The sequence below is a fragment of the Anomalospiza imberbis genome, chromosome Z (assembly GCF_031753505.1).
Source record: "Anomalospiza imberbis isolate Cuckoo-Finch-1a 21T00152 chromosome Z, ASM3175350v1, whole genome shotgun sequence".
NCBI classification, from domain to species: Eukaryota; Metazoa; Chordata; class Aves; order Passeriformes; family Viduidae; genus Anomalospiza; species Anomalospiza imberbis.
Window position 1 is genome coordinate 27,576,934 of NC_089721.1, and position 25,066 is coordinate 27,601,999.

General features: G+C 36.9%; 1 protein-coding gene across 6 annotated transcripts in view; it reads left to right on the forward strand.

Moving 5' to 3' along the window:
- The window catches only part of TLE1 (TLE family member 1, transcriptional corepressor), a 69,163-nt gene extending 53,298 nt beyond the window's left edge, over window positions 1–15,865 (forward strand). For all 6 annotated transcript variants that reach the window (XM_068176267.1, XM_068176270.1, XM_068176268.1 and 3 more), the window contains 9 exons: window positions 193–337; window positions 1,027–1,217; window positions 2,610–2,686; window positions 9,652–9,901; window positions 11,566–11,813; window positions 13,578–13,725; window positions 14,151–14,301; window positions 14,722–14,798; window positions 14,961–15,865. In XM_068176267.1, coding sequence (XP_068032368.1) covers window positions 193–337; window positions 1,027–1,217; window positions 2,610–2,686; window positions 9,652–9,901; window positions 11,566–11,813; window positions 13,578–13,725; window positions 14,151–14,301; window positions 14,722–14,798; window positions 14,961–15,068 — 1,395 coding nt within the window. In that variant the 3' untranslated portion in view covers window positions 15,069–15,865. The remainder of the gene's footprint in view (window positions 1–192; window positions 338–1,026; window positions 1,218–2,609; window positions 2,687–9,651; window positions 9,902–11,565; window positions 11,814–13,577; window positions 13,726–14,150; window positions 14,302–14,721; window positions 14,799–14,960) is intronic.
- Window positions 15,866–25,066: the final 9,201 nt, after the last annotated feature.

Below are 25,066 nucleotides of genomic sequence, written 5' to 3' on the forward strand. Positions count from 1 at the left end.
TAATTTTGGCAGCAATCAAAAAGGTCAACATTTCTCTCTCACGAGTTAATGTTGTCAGCATTGTGTGGATTTATGAAAATTGGCTAAGGGGCTAGGTAGTAGGTGCCCAGCATCCCAACTGCTGTTGTGATAAATAGTATAATATGGCCTGGATTAAAAATAATACTCATTTAATTTGTTTAATGATACCAGCATGAAAAAGCCAGCACGCCTGTTCTGAAATCCAGCACACCAACTCCTCGAGGTGATGTGCCAACCCCAGGCACTAGTGCAACTCCAGGACTCCGTCCAGGCCTTGGCAAACCTCCAACAATGGACCCTCTGGTTAACCAAGCTGGTAAATGCATTACCTCATGGTTTTTTATGGTTCCAAAATTAATCTTTGTTTTTACACATGTGACTGTTAAATAAATATATTGCTTTGTTCTTAATATCAAGAGAGGGCTTGTTGAGAAGCAGATGTTTGGATTATCAGGAGTTTGAATATCTTTCTGTCTCTTAGTCTTTGTTTACTTTTGTCTTTATCTTTTTTTGCAAATAATCCAGAGACCGAATGTAATATAAAAAGACTTCTCAGAAGTTTCTGGTACTTATTCTGCATGCAATTTCTTCTACAATCTTTGTCTGAGTCTACTAATATTTGCTGCAGTGCACAGCTTGACAAATGCTGGGGGAAGTTTACTTTTGCTATTCAGGCTGGTACACACAGTTGCTTCAGACATGAGCTGTGTAAACCATGTCTGTCAGCTTTACTGCTTAATTTGGCTAAGAAGAGATTATTGTAAACAGAGGAATATTACAGAAATGGAAATAGGTAATGCTAGAGAGATTGCTAGAAGTAATCAGCAAGTTCAGACTTCAGTAGATCTTATTTACCTTGAAAAGAGCTGGTACTGACAGATTATGGCAATGTTTCTTGACAGCGTGTGAGAGGGGAAGGTAGGGTGTTTTAGGGGAGAAAAAAAGGGCTTCTTTCCTGTATGCAGAAATACACAAATAAACCCACTTAATTTCATTATTCTGTAGCTGCAGGTGTGCGGACACCGTTGGCAGTACCAGGACCATACCCTGCTCCATTTGGAATGGTACCTCATGCTGGCATGAATGGAGAATTAACCAGTCCAGGGGCAGCCTATGCCAGTCTGCACAATATGTCACCCCAGATGAGTGCTGCTGCTGCTGCAGCTGCCGTGGTTGCCTATGGACGATCTCCTATGGTAGGCCATACGTTGTATGCAATCTCAGTCCTGTGAGTTGTGGTTCACTGAGCAAAGCTGCATGCTTCATTTAGCACTGCAGAATTCCCAACTCATAACAGTGCCAGAGGCTTGACAGCTTCACTGCATGCTTCACTTTGCTGTGTGGCTGAAGAAACAAATTTGCACCTTGAAAACAAAGAATTTCAGTGTATTAATGTATCATCAGGGTTTTAACTGATGCATAAATGCCAAAAACTTATTTTGTGCTGCTGTAAATGAAAAAGTAGTTTTGGTACACATAAAGTATTTCACTGTAGCTGTTGACATCTGCTTTTTTGTTGCTGAGCCATATTTGTATTCCATATAGACATAACAAATTAATCTTGAAGTATGTAAAAGTCTTTTTATCTGTGTCTCTGTCCCTGTATTTTGTTGGGGTTTTTTGCGGAAATCAACCTGAGAAGTTGGTCAGTACCTATTTTGGAGCTCTGAGATCAGGTGTGTTAAGAATACTTGCCGTTGTGGGTGTAGTAAGTAAATGGAACCTGGTAGTTACAGTGGCTGTCACACAGAATAACTTAGGGGCCTGATTCTCTAATCATGAGCTTGATGGCAGCTTTCTGCATAGACAAACTTACCTACTTGTAAATTTGCAAAGTTGGATTTATGCTTGTCGACTTCTCACTATTGTTTCTATGACCACTTTTTTCAAACTGGTAAACAGGGCTTTTGTGTGAAAATGTGCAAATTTTAAATAGCTTTTTAAAGCAATAACAATGTTTATTCTAGTATAATGTTCAGAAGAAAAACAAAGTCTTTTTGTCCAGAATTTCTGCTTGGATTATTTGATAAACATACTCAAGATATAAAAATTCAGTGAAATTGCAGTATGTAAAGAGAATGTTGTTTTTTTAAGCTGTGGACAAGCTTGTTTGCACCCCACAATGTGTCTGAGAGATCTCTCAGCTGCTGTGCCCACACAGAATGCTGTGGAGGCAGTGAGATCCGAGGTGGGGCCCAGAGCTACTTTCTAGCACCACACTGTGCCAGCCTGAGCAATGCTAGCTCTCTCAGGAGGGAAAAGCACTAGCATAGCTTGGAGTTGATATGGACTCTGATTCCAGGGCTAACACAGGACTCTCCCTGCTAACCAGGACTGCTGGGTAATGCTCAGTGTGTGAATGCATGATAAATTATTTTCTGCTTTTGTATGAGTGCTTCTATCAGAAGAATGCTCAGGGAAAAGGTCTGGGTTCTGCCCCGCAGTGGAGGGTTATGCAGTTATCAGATACTGTGGGTAAAAGCCACCTTTTGATTATATGCATAATATCTTGGGAGTGGAGAGAAGACACTCGCTGAGAAATGGATGAGAAATTCCAAGTGTGAGATTAATTCACTTTTTGTTGTCAGGTTGGGTTTGATCCTCCTCCTCACATGAGAGTACCTGGAATCCCTCCAAATCTAGCAGGGATTCCTGGGGGAAAACCGTAAGTAACTTTTAATTTTGGTAACATCTGCAATATTTAGAGGGTGTCACTAGAGGACACAAGGAAAAACGACACACCACAGCTATGGTCATGCTGAAGAGACTAACTTTATTTCCTGTGACTCCAACATTTATAGTTTTCCAAAGGTGCCAGTGGATTGGAGGGTGAAGTTTTGATTATTGGTGAAGCAGTTATTAAATAAAATGGTTCTGTGATGCTGTGACTTATTGATGTTTCAATAAAATAAGTTCAGCAGCATCCATGAGATGTTTCAGTAATTTGGCTTTGGTAGACCATTGACCCTGAACTTAACCAGTGCAGTAGACTCATAAGCATGTATGACCTCTGAAAATACTCAATTAATATGTTTAGGTATTTCTAGGCAAGTAGTCTACGCGCGTACTAATAGAGGAAATTTAACTCAGCTGTTTTTCTGGAGAGAATGAAGTAAAGAGAACTCCTAACAGCTTTTTCAACACTCTGTTAGAACTTGTTCTTTGTTCACACTTGGCAGTCAGTCCTGACTTCTCTTTCAACAGGAACTTGCAATTAGCGTAGTTTTTCTCTACCTAGGTACTTACATAATTTTGAAACTTATTTAACATGTTGGATTTTCTGTGCAGGATGTTCATGTTACATAATGTCTGTTTACCAATCTACATTTAATTTTTCCTTTTACAGTTTCAGGAAACATTTAGAAACTGCTACTTTTAGGATGCTGTGGTGAAAGTTATATCCTCACACATTTCTGTTTGCTTTGATTTTGGACTAGTGATACCTTGTGATGTCTTGCAAACATCCTTGAAAGGATACCAGATTACAGGCAAAAAAAAAAAAATTCTTCTGATCTTTTCCTATAAGAATAGGAAAGCAGCAGACTTAGTTTGGAAAGCCATCCTCAATGTGTTCTTGTGGTTATCCACCATGCTTCTGGGAACAGGCTTAGCTATCTATTGACAGTGTGAGAAACCTGTTAAGTCTGGGTTGTACTTAAAGTTGGTGGTGTGTTGACAAGTTTAGCCAAGTGAGGGCTCAATGAGTTCGTGTTGTGTATCAAATGTGGTGTATTTAAATTTAGTGCAGTAAGGATCAGGCTTTGTGCTCAAAATTCAGATACAGTCTTGCTGACTTTCATCGAATTTTCCATACTTAAATAAAAAGTATAATTTTTAAAAATTGCATAATCGAATGGCTCTAAGTTTTTTCTTCTAAACAAATGTATCCATAAGCTTTCAATAACAGATTTCATTGCTTTGTAATATTTTATATTGTAATCTGGCAAAACCTATTTTTGTTCAGAAATTTTGTTCACAGAAATTTTCTGTGGCTGAGTTCTAGTTGTTACAGTGTTCAAGGACAGCATATGTATACTGCTCTAATTTGTATCCTGGTAATTTAGCGAAATTACTGGGGGGGTGGGAACTGTGTGGGGGTTGCTTTTTTTTTTTTTTAATGTTTTTACAGCTTTATTCACACTGTTTCATATACTGCCTACTTTGATACATTCTCCCTAGTCGCCACTTCACTGAATGTGTTCTGCAATGTTTCAGGTTTTTTGTGGTCATGTTACTTGTGTATATCTTCTAAAATTACTTGTTTGCTCATCTTAGTGAAGCAAGCCTAAAATTCCATAAATTCACGGAATCGTGTTTCCATTGACAGCTATAAAACAATCTCATGTTTTAGTCTTGATTGGCTAGATGCTGTCTGCTACCTGCAGCATTTACGAGTATCTTACCTACTTCAGGTTCTTCTCCTGTAGTTTCTCTAGAGAGCAGATATAATTGCGTGAAATGGTGGAGTATGCCTTGTTTATTTTCAAATTCAGCCTTTTTCTTGATTGCTGATATGGTGACACATTGAATTTGTTTTATTAGATGTGAAGTTTTAGTTGCAAGTGGTACAGAGAATTTTCAAATTAACTATGGAATCCGCACTCATGTATATGCTTTAGGCTGCACATTTTTTATCAACAGTTATGGTTATAATGTTTTTTCACCCAAGAGAAAATGATGTTCCCTTCTTTCTAAAGAACAGACACTTCTGATAGCACACAGGTTTTTTAAGCCTTGTATGTTCTGAGGTCTGTTAATGACCTGCTTGTTTGAAAAATGTGTAACCTGTTAAAAACCCACTTGGACATCAACAAGTGGTGTCTGAGTCGAATGCTTTTGTTCTGATGCATTTTAATATGCCCTGGACTGTGAGTTTTTTGTGTGTTAATTTTTTTTTAATTTGCACAGTCTTTCTAACAAGTACTTAGCTTTTAGTATTCTATAGCTGCTGAAATAACATTCTTATGGATTTCTGGTTTATGTGAACCACGCCTTCTAAGAGCTGGATTTTGGACTAAATACAGAGTTTCAAGATGAGTGGTAAGATTTATGTCAACAGTACTGCTTCCCTGCTGTCTAAAATTCTGAATTAATGGTAGTATTGAGGAAAAATATATTTCTCAGCATGTTTTCCTGGACAGTGAAAATTGCTGAAAATATTTTCTTATTTTAGTAGGAAAGGGAAACTTTATGTGGTAAATGTTAAATATTCCTCCTTCTACTTATAAGCTGACTTTTCACTGTGTTTGTGGAGAGGTATACTATACTCTTTTGGAATTGCTTGATTTCAGTTCTCTTCTGTTCTTCAGATCTTCATACTTTTACAGTGAATGTACAATGAGAAATTTTGTAAAGGAAGGCTAATTTTACTGTATTATAAGAGATTAAGTGCTGTGTGCATCCCTGCCATTTATCTCTAAATAGAATCATTTGGTGACGTGTATGAAGACGAAAATTTAGTCATTTGTGTACAAATATGTCTATCGTTATTTTTTGGCATTTTGTTCTATATGATGAAACAACACACTCAGATATTTACTGTTTCTTGTGATATCTACAATAAAAAATTAGCTGGAGGGCAAAGAAAAGCTGAAAGCAAAATGCAGTCGTGGATGGAAGGGATGTTTTGCTTTCATGTTTTGCTGTCAGGGGTGTTGTTCTGCTAGTTAAAGAAGTCTGCTTGAATTGAAGGGATGAAGTGGAAGTTTTTGAGGGATTTTTTTTTAAGACGTTACTTTAGTAGGCAGGAATTATGTGCATTTGTACATCAATATGAATACTTAGAGTAGCTGGCAGGTAGTTTAGTTAATTTGCTATATTCTTGGGTAGTGAATTAATTATCCTGAACTCTCCTCAGCATGTCAGATGATACTTACTTGCTGTATACTTATTGGGAAATTGGAGATTTAAGCTGAGAGACTGGTTTGTATTAGTATCACTTAACCATGTTGCTGTGCATAGGAACTCTGCAGGTTCTCAGTGCTGCTTTGACACATGTGAGAGAAGTCTCTGGATGCAGTAATTCAGAAGACTATTTCCATTATTCAGAAATAATATACTATTTCTCAGAACTCTTCTAAGCAAAAGGCACAGAAGTTTGTCTTGTAATTGTTCTTGTCATAATATTCTGTTAATATGTATTACTTGATATGTTTTTAGTGTATTTTATATTAAATTTTAATTGCATTTTTATAAGATAAGTTTCTTTGTTGTTAGCCCAACATAAGGAAGGACTCTCCTTTGACCAAAGAGGGCTAATCATGGAATCCGTGAAAGATAGCCATCTTTCACACAGACAGAATGCTCTGAGTGAGACAGAAAACTGTGCTAATCATGAGACTAAACAGCAGTTTCTGGCATACATAGTCAGTTCTTAAAGAAAAATGGGTGGTCAAGTGGTGCCTGTTAAGAAATCCTGAGCTTTAGGGAACTCAAGAATTTGCCAGATTTTGCTAGTTGTTGACTCCTTTGAGGTTAGATAATGAAAATTCTTGTCATTTTTGAGAATTGAGGCATGTGAATATGTCTAGTGCACTAAAAATTAAATCTTCTGTAAGTGTGAAACTGTAAGTATAGTCCTTCCCAGAAGCAGCAGGATCTCTCTCATGATGAAGAGGAAGCCAAGGGCTGCAATGTTTGAGCTGCAAATAGTTATTTGCACTACTGTGGTCTCCTGCGTTCTTCTGGAGACAGACACTTCTCCTTGTCCAGGGAGTGTCTGGAGTGTCAGTCTGGCAAACCATGCAAGCCTTTTAGAGGTTAAAAGGTATTGTGTAACAAAGTTATACCATAATACCTAGCAGAGACGAGTCACTAGACTACCATACTGGAAGTATGCTGGCAGTGATGATGTTAGCATTACATGTGACATACCTTCAAGCAAACAGGAGCATTTACTGTTTTGGGTGCTTGTTTTGGCAGAGGGATTTGGCAAAGCGTAGCCATTTCTTTCTACAGTGGATTGCAGATAAGTTGCACTGTAGAAAAAGCTGTCTTGGCTTGTGAGAAATTATTGCTGGTCTGTTTGTTAGGCCATCAAACTCAGTCATCCTGCATCCTGATCAACCACTCTTAGAAGCAAGGGCTAAAAAAGAGGGACTGCTTCTATGATTAGTATAGCCCCAGTTTAAACACAGACATAGTAAAATTCTACGTGATTAAAAAATACATTGGGTAGGCCTCTGATGTTTCAAAGCATAAGAGTCACTACAGTTCTACAGTAAACAGAAAATGTTTACTTGAAAAATGTTTCTGTTGTCTCCCTCACACCTCATCTCAGCAAGAACTGAGTAGCTCTTTGTATGCACCTAAGCATTTCAAACACTAATTATTTAGGTAATTTGAATTGAACAGAACATTTAAGCTGTAACCTTCAAATTTAAAAAAAAAGTCATGGACAAGTAGATTATTAATCTTTGACATGCTGGAAAAAATTGTCTAATACATGCTTAATTGTTTTGTTTCAGTCCATGATAAAAGCAAGGGCGGGCTGAAACGTCAAAGTTGTACAGTTCTGTGTACTCTTACTGCTAATAAATACTCTGCAACTGACTTTGATCTGGAGCCCAGGATGGGGCAAAGCTTTTCAGTGTCTTAATGCTGTAACTACTTTTTCGATTCCATAGATGAACCTGAGCAGTTCAGCCTTAAGCAACCTTGTTGCCACTCCTATTCAGCTTCCTCTCCTGTCCTGTGTCTGATCTGTTTAGTGAATGCCTACTTTGGGACAATCTTGTCTCTCTTCTTCTTCACAGAAAGGAATGGGTTTCTAGTTAAGCCTTTATCATTACTGTAATTCTTCATACAGAAAGCCAGAAAGGGTCACATGGGACAAAATACATTTGATATACTGTGTGCCTTGTGTACATGTAAGGGAGTGAACATTGCACTTCCTTTCTTACCTTACATTTCCCATTCCTGACATTTCTGTGCCAAAAAAGATGTCATCTTTTGCGCTTGCTCCTTCTCTATTTGTGTGTACTCTCTGAGTAAGCTTTCTGCTTATATGCCCAGCCATGAAAGATGAATGAGTACAGGAATTGCATACATGTCACTGTTTCTCCTCTGTTTAAGAGCAGCTACTGTTAACCAGTTTTTACCCTTCACTTAAGAAATAAACGTGATATTGCATGAATTGACTGTTTCCAGTCTTAGTTTCTGTATGAAAGAGCTGTGGAGTTCTTTGATCTCTCCTCATGGTTTTTCAAAGGAATATGTTATGCCCAGGAGCAGAGCAGATTTAGTTGCTTTGTGATGTCTGTTCCAGAACCAGGCATCTTCCTTGTTTCTTCATTTCAAACTGTGTGATACTTGGGAACATGTAATAAAATACCTTGAAAATACTAGCTTATTATTCAGGACAGAAGATTTAATAGAAATACCTATTGTTGCATTCTTGAAAGATGGATGGAGTACTAATAGTTGAACTACAGTGATTGAAGATTTCTGAGAAAAAAAAGTAGATTTGGAAAAGAAAGGGAAGTTCTGAAGAAAAGAATATATTAGAAAAATAAATGTTTCAGTAGGGGGATGGCATCTTATTAGTGAAAGAAAAAAAGAGAATAATCATCTCACACCATTTTTTATCCACTTTAGCCTCTTTTGAAGAATGCTCTAGATATAACAACAGCATCAAAAGCATGAGCTATGGATGCACTTACAACAGAAGTAACAGAAAAGGAGCTCACTAGTGTAACAAAAAACAGCCTTTTACAGTAGTATTTTCATTAGTAGTTAAAATAAGCAAAAAAAGACCCCCCCCCTGCACCTGAAACCATTATTAGATGGTATTTGTGCCCTTGTCCTTGAACAGAGCTGACTTACTTTTCAGTGACCATGAAAAAAATAATTTCATGTCCTCTCCCTGAGTAGTATTTTTATTCAGTGCTAGAATGTCTCTTCCTCAGCCCTCAGTTTCCACAAACTGGAAATCATGCAATGAATACAAATAAAAGGTGTTTCTGAAGTGCCAAAAGTACCTGGAAAACCGAGCCGTTCTGGTTTTTCAATGTACATATTCAAGAAAACATATTTATGAGAAAGTGATATCAGCTTTCTGATGAAATTTGTGCAACCACTCAGTGTTTCTATTTTCAGTTTAAAGCACTACTTACCAGCTGGAAAGAGGGGTATATGAGCACAACCAGTGGTGATGTTACAGATGAGGTGCAGGAATCAAGCAAATCTTTGGCTTGTGGTACTGCAAGGCAACAAGTGTAAGCCTCATGGAAGGATGAGAGTAGTGCCTGGTGGGGGACTGCTGCTGCAAGACTTGTGATGAGGAGACTTGCAGCTGCTAGCTAGAAACCAGGGGCTAAAAGGTCTTTTGATTATTTAAGTGGCTAAGGGATAGCAGCCATGACTTTGGTCTCTAGAGCTAAGGGTGGAATTTAACCTGCTTCCCCATTACACAAATACTTCGGGTGAGTCAAGCTGAAAATTTCTATTGTGAATCTTTGTCTCCATCTGAGGTTTCATTTGGCTGTATTACCTGGCACTGTAGTTCTGATTTTTACGCAATGATTGGCAAAAAAACTAAAATTAAAAATACTGTGTTTTTCTTGCATTGTAGTTCTTTAATGGCTGATTTTTTTAAATTGTTTTGTCTTCTTTCTTTCCCTTCCCCAAAAGAGCCTACTCCTTTCATGTTACTGCAGATGGTCAGATGCAGCCAGTTCCTTTCCCTCCTGATGCCCTCATCGGTCCAGGAATCCCTCGCCATGCCCGTCAGATCAACACCCTGAACCATGGGGAAGTTGTGTGTGCAGTTACCATCAGCAACCCGACGAGACACGTGTACACGGGTGGGAAGGGGTGTGTCAAGGTTTGGGACATCAGTCAGCCTGGCAACAAGAGCCCTGTTTCTCAGCTGGACTGCCTGGTAGGTGAACAGGAATTTATGCACAAGGGTAGCTTCTCCTTAGAGCCTCAAAAAAAGTCCTTGTTTGGATTTTGTTCATATTAGAAGGAAATAGCAGGCAGATCTGTTTCCAGATGTCCTGTTTTTTCTTCAATACATAACGGTGTTACAGAGAATAGTGCTGGTTTGTTTAGTGATAATTATCACTGAGGGTCAAATAACAGATTAGATCAGATTTCTGAATAGAACATGTATGTCATGTTTTAAATAAGACGTAATTTTTTTTCCCCTTTCTAGTTATACTGATGATTTTTGTGCGTGAGTTTAAAAGGAATGTACCTTGTCTTATGCAGGGCTGCAGAGAACCTTCCTAGGTCTTTCACTCACACGAGGAGCGAAAATCTCATTTCTGTAAGATGATAGCAGCTACATGCTGAAATAATGTGACACGTCACCACCAAAGGTCGCTTAAAGTTTCGCTATGAATTTTGTTAATGATCCACTAGCTATACATATAGACCAGTTATTTTCACAGATGCAGGATACAAAAGGGACTGGGTACAATAGTATAGGTAGCTGAAAAGTTAACTCAAAAAAGGTACTGGCTCAGTAAGAGATGCTTCTCACTAGAAGCAGCATAGAGGTTTGTGCAGTGTTAACTGAGAAGACCTAATGTTGTCAAGCACAGCAATATGTATTGTAAATGAAAATTCCAGCTTCAGTGTAGATCCAATTAAATGTGGTAGGGGGTTTTGCCCTTTATCCTTTCTTTACTGCTATCATTTTGTAATTGTTGAGTACTAATAGTGAAGTTGAATAGATATTCTGTTCTGTGGCAGCTATATCTGTCTGGTTGCAGAGCCTTCATGTTAGTTAGGGAGCAGTAATGACTGATTAAGTCAACGTTTTCAGTGCCCTACTTACTGCTCCTTTCCTGTAAATTAAAAGAAATATACCATAGTAGAAATGCTGTTAACTAATTCTTTGAGTGTTTTTTTCTGTCTTGAGTTACATATCTTAATCATCAATTTTGTAATAAACTGTTGCCAGTCAAGCAAGGTGGTAATAAGGAAAGGTAGAAATGTCTTCTGTCACTAACTCCCCTGCAGTACCTCCAAATCAACAATAATATCATGAATGAGAGATCAATATGTACAATAAGAATCATGTTGAACAACAAAGGACCAACATAAATACAGGACCAATACAGGAATCCTTAATCTTTCAACTTTAATACTGTGAATGCAAAATAGTATTTGAAAGATTCAAAAATCTGAAGTGCATGAAACTAGAACAACATTTTCATATAGGGCTGTTAAATGCCAAATGAAAGGTCATTTGCTTTAATATTTCTATTGTTGGTGACCTTCACTGATGGAGTACATTTGCAGAAAAGCAAGCTTACTTTGGCTCTGTTTTTGTGTAATGAGATAGAAAATTTGCCATTTGTCACATTTGAAACAGAGTAGACTGTGGCAACAGGAGTCTGCAATTTTAATTTCTGCAGCTGCAGTTTGTAATTAGTGATGAGAAGTAGGTGTTTCCAACCTTTTAGGATCTGCTGGCTCCTCTTCATACTTTGGTAATGGAAAAAGTACCAAACTGCTTGAAACTTTGATGCAGTGAGAATTATATTAGTGGTCATTACTGGCAGGCATGTAACTGAGGTGATTTGTGTTGTACAGAACAGAGATAACTACATCCGCTCCTGTAAATTGCTGCCTGATGGATGCACCCTCATAGTTGGTGGGGAAGCCAGCACATTATCCATATGGGACCTGGCAGCTCCAACTCCTCGTATAAAAGCAGAGCTGACATCCTCAGCACCTGCCTGCTATGCTCTGGCTATCAGCCCTGACTCCAAGGTGTGCTTTTCCTGCTGCAGTGATGGGAACATTGCAGTGTGGGATCTGCACAATCAGACATTGGTCAGGTGAGTCGTTGTTTACAGAAAATTTTAATAGAAGTTACTCTTTGGACAGCTACATAAATATTTATCTCCCTGAATAGGGTTTATAACAGCAAAGTAAATAGTGTCTCTTATTCAGAGGAGAGGTTTACACCCAAGTCAGGCAGAAATTAGTTTTAGTAGCTTCAGCCTAGTCTTGGAAGATATGCTTTCAGGGCTTGTCCATAACCTGCTGTAATCAATGTAAAAGCGCCTGCAGGTCTCTATTATTTGGGATTGGTCTGCAGCTTTCTACAAGCAATGTTCTTGCTGTTCTGTTACTGGTATGGACTAAACATGCCTTTTAGGGAATGCTTTGAGGTTTGTTCTTTTCCTTTGTCTTAAGCCTTGTTAAGTAAAAAAGAGTATTTTCAATTCTTATTTAGTGATGGTAAGTAGTAAAATTAATCTTACAAAAGTGATTGAAAGGGTGGATCCTCTCAGTTCTTTAGGAAAGCAGAGGGGCTTACTATAAGATAAATTTAGTTTAGGCTTACCAAAGCAGTGATGGCTTACAATATTTTGAGAAGAGTGAGTCTAATTTTGGAAAGGCCATAATACCTTGAAAGTTCTGGACACAAAAACTAAAGAATATGCTTAGTCTGCTGTGTTTCAGTTAAACTTCTGTATATCCATAATTAGCTGAAAATTACATGCAGAGAGTCATGTTAATGCGCATGCAGATTTTACTTTCTGTTGAACTTTAGGTCAATAAATACAATTTTAGTTATATAACTAAAAAGTTATATAAAGTTATATAAAGTTATATAAAGTTTTCACTTTGTCACGTGCATGCTTAGTCCCTGTAAAGGCGCACTCTATGACATCTATACACATCTGTGAGTGTCCTGCTTTTTAAATGTTTTCTGTATGTGTTCCCACCATTTGTGCGCTGATCTTGCTGGTTGATAGCACATGGAATTTTGCAACCAGAGCTACTAAACAAAACATGCTGTGTGACCTTTCTGTGGCAGCTCGTGGTGATTCATACCCTTCCTTCCCAAGCTAGCTGTCTTTTCCCCACCCACCCTCCACCTTCCACACTGAGGCATAGGACTTTGCTAAAGCTAATTGCTGATGAAAAATGCAGGAGCTTCAGAATGCTTTTGCCAAAGGATTAAGAAAAACTTGAGATGACCTTCTGGTTGCTGAAAGCTCGGAGTTGCTAATGAGAAGGTTATAAAACAAACAGCTCCATTTAGATTTTTCTAATCTCCTGCCACAGAGAATAAAACTTTGTGACTCAGCAATGGTTGTGTTTAACTATCTGGATCTCTATCTGGATCCCTTTCTATTAGTATATCTGCTTGTTATTTACCTTCTTGACTTGCAGCCAAAGAAAAATACAGAAGCTGTTTTCTGAATTTGGAGGTTTTATTCTTTGACTGCTTTGATTTTATCTTGAGTTATCCTTAGTGGTTTTAACTGAAGTTACTCTGCTTTAATATTCTCACAAGTGGGTTTGGGTTTTTGGGGGGTTTTGTTGTTTTGTTTTCTTTTTTCAAAGCCTGATAGGAAATATTTGACTTTATACAGCTAGCCATGATGCAGATCATTTCTCTAGCACCTGGAAAATTTTTTTTTTTTAAATACTGGTATTTAATGCTCAGTGAGAGGGAGGGGCTGATTCTTGCTCATCATCAGACACAGAACAGATGACACATGTACAGAGTCCAAAACTAACACCACAACAGTGTTTACCTTGAGCTCTGGCAGGAAATCATTATTCAATCTGGTTTGTTTTATCAGGCAATTCCAGGGCCACACAGATGGAGCCAGCTGTATTGACATTTCTAATGATGGTACCAAGCTCTGGACAGGAGGTTTGGATAACACTGTCAGATCCTGGGACTTGAGAGAAGGGAGACAGCTACAACAGCATGACTTCACATCACAGGTAACTGGATTTTCCTACAGCTTGTGGCAATATGTGGGGTGGGAAGGAAACCCTTAGGATCAAATGTAAGACTGAGTCAGTATTATTGGCAGATTTTTCTGTTTCTTCCTTCTGGCTGCTCCCAACACAATATTTTGAAACTTTTTTATGTGCTTAGATTACAGAAGAAAATTTTAGCCTGACACTACTCTTTTCTCATTTTTCTAAGTTAATATGTAAAAACAGGGGTTATTTAGTTACTTGAATTTTGAACTGCAGTTTTGCTATTGAACTACGTGAATTTGCCCTTCTCTCTCTCTCTCTCTCTCTCTCTCTCTCTCTCTCTCTCTCTCTCTCTCTCTCCCCTTTCCCAAATAATTTTAACTGCAGAAAAAAATTATCTATGGGAAAAAAATTGAAAGGTGTAAATATGGTATAATTTTCAGATATTTTCCCTTGGTTATTGTCCTACTGGTGAATGGCTAGCTGTGGGAATGGAGAGCAGCAATGTTGAAGTACTACATGTAAATAAACCAGACAAGTATCAGCTGCACCTTCATGAGAGCTGTGTATTGTCACTCAAGTTTGCTTACTGTGGTAAGTTGCCCTGAACATAGAACTAGAGGTCAGGGCTCTTAATTCATGTTTTACTGATTAGTTATTTCATAGTCATGAATTGTTACATCTTGGTTTCTGAAGTAATGCATAAATATCTCTGCTTTATGAATTCAAATGCACTTATCTACAAACAGCCATCTGTTTGTCTAGAGGCTGCTGTGAGTATTGATTCATGTGTAAAAAGCTATTTCTGTTTGAAGTTTAGGGATTTCATAGTATGTAACACCCTGCAAACGTGCTGAGCATCCACACTGATTGTAAGCAAAAGTACTGTACTGATGCATAGTAAGAGCTTTTATAAGGATAATTAGTTAAAATTTTCATTTATGTGAATTGGAAACCCAAAATTTGTCAGATGTCTGTTTCATGTTTCTGTAATCCTTCTTGTTTATATTCTAGGTAAATGGTTTGTGAGTACTGGGAAAGATAACCTTCTTAATGCATGGAGAACTCCTTATGGAGCCAGTATCTTCCAGGTGAGGATGATGTTGCTTTTAAGGGAAAAAAAAACCAAACATGCAGAGTTCCAGGAGTGGATTCAGATATCTTCACATATGTCATCTACCTAAAATGAGATGATGAAATGACGGTAAACGACTTCTTTTCAATGATGTAATATATTTCTATTTTTCTTCTAGTCCAAAGAATCTTCATCAGTGCTTAGCTGTGACATCTCTGTGGATGATAAGTATATAGTCACTGGCTCTGGAGACAAAAAGGCTACAGTCTATGAAGTTATCTACTGAAAAATATGATGGGGATATTCTTTTAGAGGTTGAACTGGGCCAAAATTGTTTGTAGAAGTAGAAAGGTTTTGAATTTTTGAAAGGAACAGAAGTGTTGAGGTTCCAGACCTTGCCATGAAACTACTCCGATTTTTCAAAATAGAAGGCAACATCCACCAACTAAGTGTTGGCTACGTGGACCAGATGGAACACAGAAACAAGATGGACAAATGTAGCCTAGGTTTTTGACATAATTTTTAAAAGCCAAATCTACTGAAGAATGTTGGAGCCTTTTATTTTTTTCTTTTTGTGACCTCATGCAAATTTTTCTCATTGCCTGAATATGGGGGATAAATACCTTTCTGTTCTTGCAGTTCAAGTTACATTCTGTCCTGGGTAGAGCAGCAGTGTCTCAGATGAACTTGTTTCCTGGTTTTGCATCTTGTGATATGTTTTTGTATTTTTGTTGAAGGTCAAACATTTGTATAAATTGTAAATATATTTAGTTTACTACAGTAAAGGCTTTAGTACCAAGAACCAGTCTTCCCCCTTGCCCCCTCCCTGCTTGCCCTGCTTATTTAAAATTAAAAACCTTTTGGGGATATAAGTACCTTTTTAGAAGCAAATGCAAACACTATGTATAGTTTGAAAATGGTGTCTTATTCTTTATAACTATTCTTAGATTCCTTTATCATACTTCAGAGTAGTTGATTTGACATACTAGGGTATCAAGTCCAGTAGATATTGTCTTGTTCTACAGAAAACTTAAAGGCAGTTTTGTACTAATTATAGTGTAAATATAAAAATTGAACATTTCATGAAGCTTTGCAGTTAAGTTTATTCTGATGTCCCATGTATATGTTCTTTGGCAGGTACAGTAATATGTGCCTCATCATAACGCATTTGGTCATTTCTCTAGAAGAGGAGGTGACTTCCCTGTCCTTTTTTTCCCCCAGCTGAACAGAATTCATGTGAGACTACATTTCAACTAAGTACATCAGAGCCTTTATTTGTTATATGAGGATGTCTGTGATTAGATAAATTGCATCCTTCATGTTTTACAGAGAAGTGGTAGTTAATGACCATTTCCTTTTTAAAGTCTTGTCTATACTTAGATTCTCAGGTAAATTTAACTAAATTACCAAAAGTGTGAGTTTACAGGGGATTGTTTAAAGATGTTAAATTACTTGCAGGGTTGAAAGTGAAGTGAATTAACCTAAACTAAGTTAAACTTTCTTAATTTCTTCTGAGAATATTGACAAAGGAATATTTTGATTTTTAACTAATCCACTCTACAAATTAGTAAGAATTAATTTTCCTGAGTGTCCCACGTTACACAGGCCTGTAGACTCTATGTATTCATGCTGAGCAATCTTTGAGTCTTTTCCATTGTCACATCACTGTGTGACATCTGTGAAGAGCCATGATAAGCAGCCAGTTACCAAAGCTTTGCATCTTCAAGTTTTCTTGGTGTACTCAAGAGCAGTGGATGAGGAGAGAATGTGTTCACTTTATTTAACTGTCATTTTTTCAGTCTAATGTGTCCTACCACTGTGTGCTAGACAACAAACTTTGCTGTTGCACTGGTGAGAGTCATACATTTCCTACATTCTGTAATTTGGTTATAATTTATGTTGCTAATGGAGAATACAGATGAACAGAAGGATATTTTTGAACAATTAATTTAGATTACACAAACTGACAGAAGAAGAGCTGCTTTCTCATTTTGCTAGCATTTGACGATGGCCTATGTCCCTGCTCTTTCAAAGACGTAGCTAGGAAGAAACAAGCTTGACTGACAGATGCGTTGATTGGAGAAGGAATTTTTCATCTGGGGGCAAATTTTATCTAAGTTTCTAGTCTGAAGAGACACAGGTTTTCTTTTCAGTTTACATGACCATTCTACTGAAATCAAATTATAGCATCTAGAACTGTAATAGCCTAACCGTATTAATATTCAATTCAGAATGTAAAATATTACCCATTCAGGATCATCTGGTCTTCTAGACAGTTAAAATTAACATTGTATCAATATGTATCCATATCTATATCTATAGATATATCTATATATATATATCTATATATATCTATATATATCTATATATATATATATATCTTTGATGTTTGCTTAGGTGTTAATTTGTAACTGTATGAAAATGACATTTTAGATGCTGGTCATGTTGCTTTCAGACATAGTGGGGCAAAAAGCACAATCATCAGGCTTTCCAAAGAATTAACTATATTTGCTACACTGAAATACTGGGAAGTGCTATGCCATTTTTAAAAGAGAAAGTTTTAAAACAAGAGTATTTACAAGATTACTTAATTTTTACGCTTTTCATATTGAAATTTCTCTGAACATCTGGCTCTGGCAGTGATCATTGACTTTAGCAGCACTCGCAAATTTGCTTTAGTTAGGACCTTTTGGGTTTTTGCCAAACTGCTATCACCTTGGCTTTTACTTTATAGGTATATTTTTGCTGTTCTCTGAAGTCAGTATCAGAGGAACCAAGAATGCAAGTAATCTTACACAAAAAAAAACTCCACAAGTGTAATTGGTCTGCTATATGTTGTGACATAGGGCTTGCTAGTAAGATCACACTTGTCAATCAGGTGGTTCAAAATCATAGTGTCAGGAAAATCATAAGATACCTTGTTTTCTTGGCTTCTAGAATGTACAGAATGTCAGAGCAGTTATGGAATCAGAAATTTATGTGAATGAATGTAATCATATTTGTACCATGTATTTCTTGATTGTAATTATGAAACTAATTCCTTTTTTCCCCCATCATATCTTTAAGCCTTGTGTCTGAAAATTAGTGGATACATCTGAAAGCTTCTGGATGCATCATCCATACTTGTGGATGAGTAGTTCTCTCCATTTGTTATTTCAGATTTCACTTAATGTTTATAAAATTGTGAGTCTTTTCTTTTGTCAGACAGTAAACCATAGTCTACTTGCAGATGTATTTTTAAACGAAAAATAGATTTGCTGAACTCCTAGCATATCTGTCTACGCAGTTACCTAAAAGATGTAAAACTTATGAAGCTTAAAACTTCTGTAAGTTCTTTTAGCCCTGTGTAAAGTAGTGGGTGGAAATAATTGCTTATTGAATGAAGAAACAGACTAAACAAGATCATCACTAACAGAAAAGGCACTGGGAAAACCATATTGGAAAGAGAAGTGCACCAGTAACTATTGTATAGGTAATTAATTTTTTTGTGGGGGGTCAAATACAGTCCTAAAAGATTCCTTTGATTAGCCCCTTTTTGGGATAGTCTTTGTGTGCTGGGTGGCCTTCAGTATTCAGAGATGTCTGAATGCCACTCTGGCAAATGCTAGTTCTGGATAGAAGCAGAGAGTCCTTACAAAAGACATTTTGGATGTCAGTGCAAAAAATAAGTGTTGAAGAGGGGATTTGTGGTAGTACCAATTCAACTGAACAAATCCTTTGTCAGCTTTAATATGTATATTTTGTATATGTGCACTTGTTATAACCCTTCATAAATCGATTGTGCAGAAAGTCATGGTATCATGCCACACAATGTATTTGTCAATGTGTCAGACTTTCTTTTTGGCTATAATTCCAAGCAATGATAGTTCCCCAAGTTAGCCCACAAGCCACGGGTATCTGAAAGAGAATTTTCATCTACGTTTTTTCTTTGTAACTCATTTGGCATTTCAAAGGAAAGAGAGAGCACTAAATCAACATCATTTTCACAGACAGTTATAACAAGTGTTATTTTTTAATATAAACATCAATGTAGAATCTGTCATCTAGTCTCATACATACTTCTATGTATGAATGATTGACCATCATTTTTGGGTCATAATTTTGCACTGGTGATACAAGTAGAATTTCAGAAGCTTCTAAGTTACTCAAGTAGCTTTAACTCAGATTGACAAACTGATTTTTGGTTTTGATGTTTAATTCCTGATAGGGTTTTTTGTTTGTTTGTAATTTTGTGGAATGGCTGGCCCACTTAGGAGCCCATGGGATTATGTAGTCTAGTTAGAATAGTCTTTCATATTTTTTTATTATATTGGTGCAATTTTGAGTTGATGGGGAAATTCCTCCATTCTGTTAATTAAGAAAGGTGGATTTTGAAGTTTTTGGGCTAAGGAGGAGTACAGACTTCTGATTTCACACTACTGATAAAGTGTTTACCCCTTAAATCACTTCATTGGATAATCTGGACTGACTCCAACTCTGCTGTCTCTTTGAAGGATTTTGGTTTTTTCTTCTACCAGAAGCACACAGGAAGAATATGAGAATATAGGTCTATGTAAGACTTCAGCCAATTCATTCTGTCCTGCCAGACAGACATGACATACTTCATTACATAATGGGGAAGGTGAAGGAACCCGGAGTTGAACCTGACAAACACCAGAATGCAGGAGAGTTCATGGCAGGGAAATTCATGGACAGAATCACTTCAGTTAGAAAAGCCCTCCAAGATCATCTAGTCCAACCTTTGATTGAACATTACATGTAAACTAAACCATAGCATTATGTGTTGCTTCCAGTAATTTCTTGAACACCTGTGGGATGATGGGTGACTCTACCACCTCCCTGGGCAGCCTGCTCCAATGCTTGACAACTTTATCCATGAGAAAATTCTTCCTGTGGTCCAACCTAAACCTCCCCTGGCTCAGCTTGAAGCTGTGTCCTCTTATTCTGTGGCTGAGAAGAGAGGCCAAGTGATACCCAACTTGCTACAACCTCATTTCAGGGAGTTGTAGAGTGATGAAGTCTCCCCTGAGACTTTTCTCCATCTAAACAATCCCACTTCCCTCACTCCTTAAAAGACTTGTGCTCCAGACTCTTCACCAGCTTCTTTGCCTTTCTCTGAACACACCTCAATGTCCTTGTCATGAGTGGCCTAAAACAGAACACAGGATTTGAAGTGCAGCCTTTCCAGTGACAGGGACGGGGAAAATCCCGACCCTAGTCCTGCTAGCCACACTATTGCTGACACAAACCAGGACACTGTTAGCCACCTTAGACACCTAGTCACACTGCAGGACAAGGGAAAATGAGAACATAGAAACACATACATTTTAGGTGTAATCCAACATGCAATTGCAATTCACCTAGAATGAGATTTCAGTCAGAGTTCACTGACTTCTGTTTCTCTATAAAGTTGTTCAAATGTTTCTGCATAGTTATTCAAGGACACTTGAGTTGTGTGTTTGAACCAGAAGTGGACATTTCTTTGATATCCATGAACATCTAGTCATCTCATCCTAAGAGAAAAGAGAGTTAACTCACAGCCAGTTCTCAACATTTACCATTACCTTTTATTTCTGTGGCTCAAGATCTGCTTCCAAGCACTTGATAATCCCATTTTCAGCAACATGCTCCCAAATATCCCACTGCAGCTTAAGTGCTTAGTGCCGTGTGGTATATTTTGGTATATTTTGCTAGGGAAACCAGACATGTAAGAACTGGGTGCTTAAAAAAATCTGTCCTATGGGTCTATCTTACTGACATTTCTGAGAAATTTACCCAGCATTTCTACTCAGTTATATTGGAGAGCTCAGACATTCATTGAAACATTTTCTAAATCAGCAAAAAGTGTGTTTTGAACATATTTTAAGCACATGGGTAGGCTTGGGGGCCTTTTGGTTTGGTTTGTGGTTTTTCACAATTGTCTGTTGATTTCTTTTTTTCTTCTGACATTCCTGTAAAAAGTATTAATTGAATACAACAAGAAAACATGAAGGGAAATCAGAAGAATGAATAATAGTCTTCAGAGGGTAGAATGTTGTTGAAGATGCAAAGAACCTACTGCTTCTATGATACATTAATTCTTGAGAGAGTTGGATTTCTATTTCCTTGAGGCTAAAAGTGCTGCTCAGAAAACTGAATACCAAAAATTGTCTTTTGTGGGGACAAATGTTACTTACCATTTTCAAATCTGAGCAGGGATTTTTTGTGGAGTTTGGGTTGTTTGGGGTTTTTTCCCCCATAGTTCTTAGGTCTGGGTCTCACAGTTCATTCTGAGAAGCTGAACAGCAGTCCATGTTCTTTCTGGCTCTGTGCTCTACTATGCATTCGTAAGAATTTAGTTGTCTGTTAATGATATATACATGAAAATCTGATTAAATATTTTAGTGGATAGCTGCATAATTATATTGGGCAGTGTCCACTGTAATGATTTCCCTTACTAAAGCAAGCACTGAGATACAAGATAGCTGCATTATTCTATACTCATACTTCTACTGTTTATGGAATTCCTGGTTTGGCATAGTTGACTCTTCTTAGAAAAAAATTCTGTTTTGGCTTCTGAGGTAAAACATAAAATTATGAGATTTTTCCTGTCCTATAATTTCACATGTAATTTTGCCCATATTTTGTACGGTTATGTTGATTCATAGAAGACATGCTGCAAGGAATTTAACATTTCTATTGTGTACATCTTGGCAAGGATTGCCTTTGCTATGTTCACAGCACAAAGGTATCTCTGAAACCCTGTTTCAAAATCCTGTTTTCTGCCAAATATGAGTTTGAGGTGAAGATAACACACAGTCTGGAGACTAAGCAATCAAACATACTGTTATTATTATCCCTTTTGTATACTCTGTCATTAACATAGAAAATGGAGATGATAGCCTGTAACTGCAAACAATAAATGCTGTTTTTCCTTTGAGCACTGATTTTAATGGCAATTTAAAGAAGTTAACAAGTAGAATGAAGGGGTCATAAATGAAAGTTAACCCACAGCAGCTGGAAATTGAGAAATCCTTGTTACTTTCCTGGTAGTGAGCCTAATTTGTTTAAAATAAAATCATCTGCTCATTTCACAGTCTTTGTCACACTTCCTTCAGCGATCCACAGTGGATTACCCCCTTACTTTAAAACCTGGCTGCAATTATGATAAGTTAATAACTCTTATTTTGTGGTTTGCTGTAGCATAGAGTTTTGCAGACCAACGAAGATGCCCTTTATTCTTAAAGAATAGTCAGCTATTGGAGGCTTTTTGCAGTTGGACAAGATTTTTTTAAAATTAGATTTCAAATAAATATACAATCTGATGGCTTTGCAAATTCAAAGTGTTTTTTAATTGTTGATGAATCAGCCAAACACTGCTGTTAAGTATGCAAATGTTCTTAATGTCAGTCTGGTTTTTGCTTAGCATGCCATGCATGCAACAAAACTTTGGAGTGATTCAACTTTTGTGGCCACATTAAATTTACTTACTGGAATAAGTTTCCTTTTTCATACAGAAATCAGTTTACTAGCGTGCTCCTTTGTGTTTCCTCCTGGACATACATTAGATCTCTAGAGATGTTTTAATGAGTTATATATACATAATGCTTCTAATTTTTCTGTCTTTCTGATTGTTAATTATGTGAGATGTGTATTTCTGACAGCAGTTGAGTGAATATTCACAAATATATGATATAATTGAATTTTTGAATGTGTACTTCAAGAAGTTTATAGACTTGTATAGCTAAATAATTCATTTTCATTTGTCAAATTCAAGATTTTCAAGTCCTGATACTCTTGTATTTTTACCAGTGAATTTGTTAAAGGAAATACTTCTGGATTTTGAATAGTTCTCATAGCTTTTTTTATTTGTTTATGTAGATACTCTTCTTTGTTGGGTACAAGTTATTGACCTGGTATTCTATTTATAATTCTTCCTGGTTCTTCAGTATTTTATCTAGTTGTAACTTATTAAAAACCACAAATATGAAATGGGGATATTAATGACAAGTGGTTTCAATGTGAGAGTTTCAAAATGCATGTTAGAATATTTCAACACTGTAATTTTACATTTTTTCATTACTTAAGTAATTAAAAAAATCCCTAGGGTTGAATTATAGTAAAATTTTATACATCTCAGTACTAATTTTGTCTCCCAGTGGACAGCAATAATTTAGATGGGATTGTTTTTACTCTACCTAATTTATTCTTGGGCAGAGGGGAAGGGGAAAAATATTAACCTTGCAAATTTTGCTAATTATAATAATTTCATTACTATTGTTAATTGTTTTTTATAACCTCCATGCCTTCAGAAATTTGTTCTTCTATATTTTGAAGAAAACATACAGATATACAGGGTTCTGTAATAGAATGTGTTTACAGGATTTATCCCTTGGGTTAGCTATAACAGTAAGGGGACGTACAGTGACAGATACCACTTGCAATAGTTGCTAGTGCAATGTGCCTTTGAATAATTTTCTTTAGTTATGAATTTTTTTTGTAATCTTAGGTGAGGTGAGCAGCTTTAAATCAGTTTCATTTCTATCAAAGTGTATATGATAATAATACATTCTTAGAGCATTACTAGTCTTACTAATTTTAAATCTGCAAAGTAAATGGTTGCATGGATGGTTTTGAACTGATTTGACTGTTCAGGTTAACTTCTTAGTTTTCAAAACCTGCTAGAGTAGAGGGAGAAAGTACCAGTTATATTTGGGGATTTTTTTTATTGATTTCATTTTGTACTATGTATCAGTGGGACTTTCTTACGACAGTAAGTGTGCTCAGTTTTAATGTTCCCATAGTTTGCTCCATCTGTTTCATTTGAATTTAGCTTAAAAATTAATCCCTTTCCATAGGTGTCTGCTTTGAACCTTAACAAGTATGAAAATAATCAAAATATTGCTGTTTGATAGAGACACTGTATATGTCTCTTTCTTATGTGGATACCATTTAGCAGGGCTTGTCTAGTTAAAAGGCAGTTAAAATAGAAATCACACATGATCTATGTCTAACTGTCATTTGTAGAAAAAATGCAACAAAGAGATATGTGGTGGTAACAATTCAGAAGGAAAAGAATATGAAATTCAGATAGCAGCTTGAACGATTTACTGTTAGCATGGGGCCCAATAACACTACAAAGCTATAAACTTTGTCTTTCTAGATTGCCCAGTTAGGTGGCAGAGATGCAATTTATCTTTTCTGAAGCCTCCTGCTGCTAGCTAGCTCCATCTCCTGTCACAGCCTATTAGCTCCCCAAGAAAATTGGTGGGAAATTGCCTGCAGATTGTAGGAAATTGCATCTCCAGACCCAGGAAAAAATGTAGGATAGCACAACACTGATCCTCCCAGAGCAGCTATTAATACAGCAAAAGCTGACCTTTGGCATGGTGTGAAACGACTTTGCTGAATAAAGACTGTATTATGTGTGGTTGAAGGAGGAAAGGAATTATTATCCTAGCTATGCTTGTAGTCAGCCTGTTCCAGGAAGCTTAAGCATAAGCAGCAGAGCTCATTCTCATTGAAGATGGGAGAAGACATTTTGGAGCGCTGTATAAAAATTTCATTGTACAGATGGGCAAAAAACCCATTATGTATTTAAATGATGTTAGTATATATCAAATTCAAAAGTTTAGTGACAAAGCTGAAAGGTAATTTATGAAGCTAATTGCAAAAAAATTAATAGATACCTCTTCTCAGTCAAGTCTTGATCAGACTAGGAACAACTTTTTGGCTATTTAATTCTATTTGTGTATACGTATTATACATTTGATTTTGGAGCAGTTACAATGAAAAGGATCTGATTTGTTCTGTAACTGTGAACTGTAAAATGCCATGAGATACACATTACTTATCGTAGATTTTAGCATTAAATTCCTCGCTGCTAGAAAGCTTACTTCTGCCATGTTTACACCAATTCCCATGTGTTTTTTATGGTGTGATATATGAGTTTCATCCTCTGACATTTCCACTATAGCTACCTTTCTAATTTTGTACTTTACCTCAGTTTTATAGGGCCTTTCAATAAAAGACTCAACTTTTCTGTGAATTCTGAGAGAGGGGGTATGTAGGGTTAGGTTTTTTTGAAGCATAAAAATAAATGTCAGTATTTTCTTTGAGCTTGCAATTGTACTTAGTTGATTCAAAGCCTCCTGAGGAAGATGTGGTTGTGAATCAGAATGGTGTATTGATCGGAAGCGAATATGAGGAGGGCAGCAGCAGCAGGGAAAAACTCATTTTGCAGTCAAGAGCATTGCTGTTTTCAAACTCAGATGAGATCTCTTGGTAACTGGCAGCTGCCCAGGG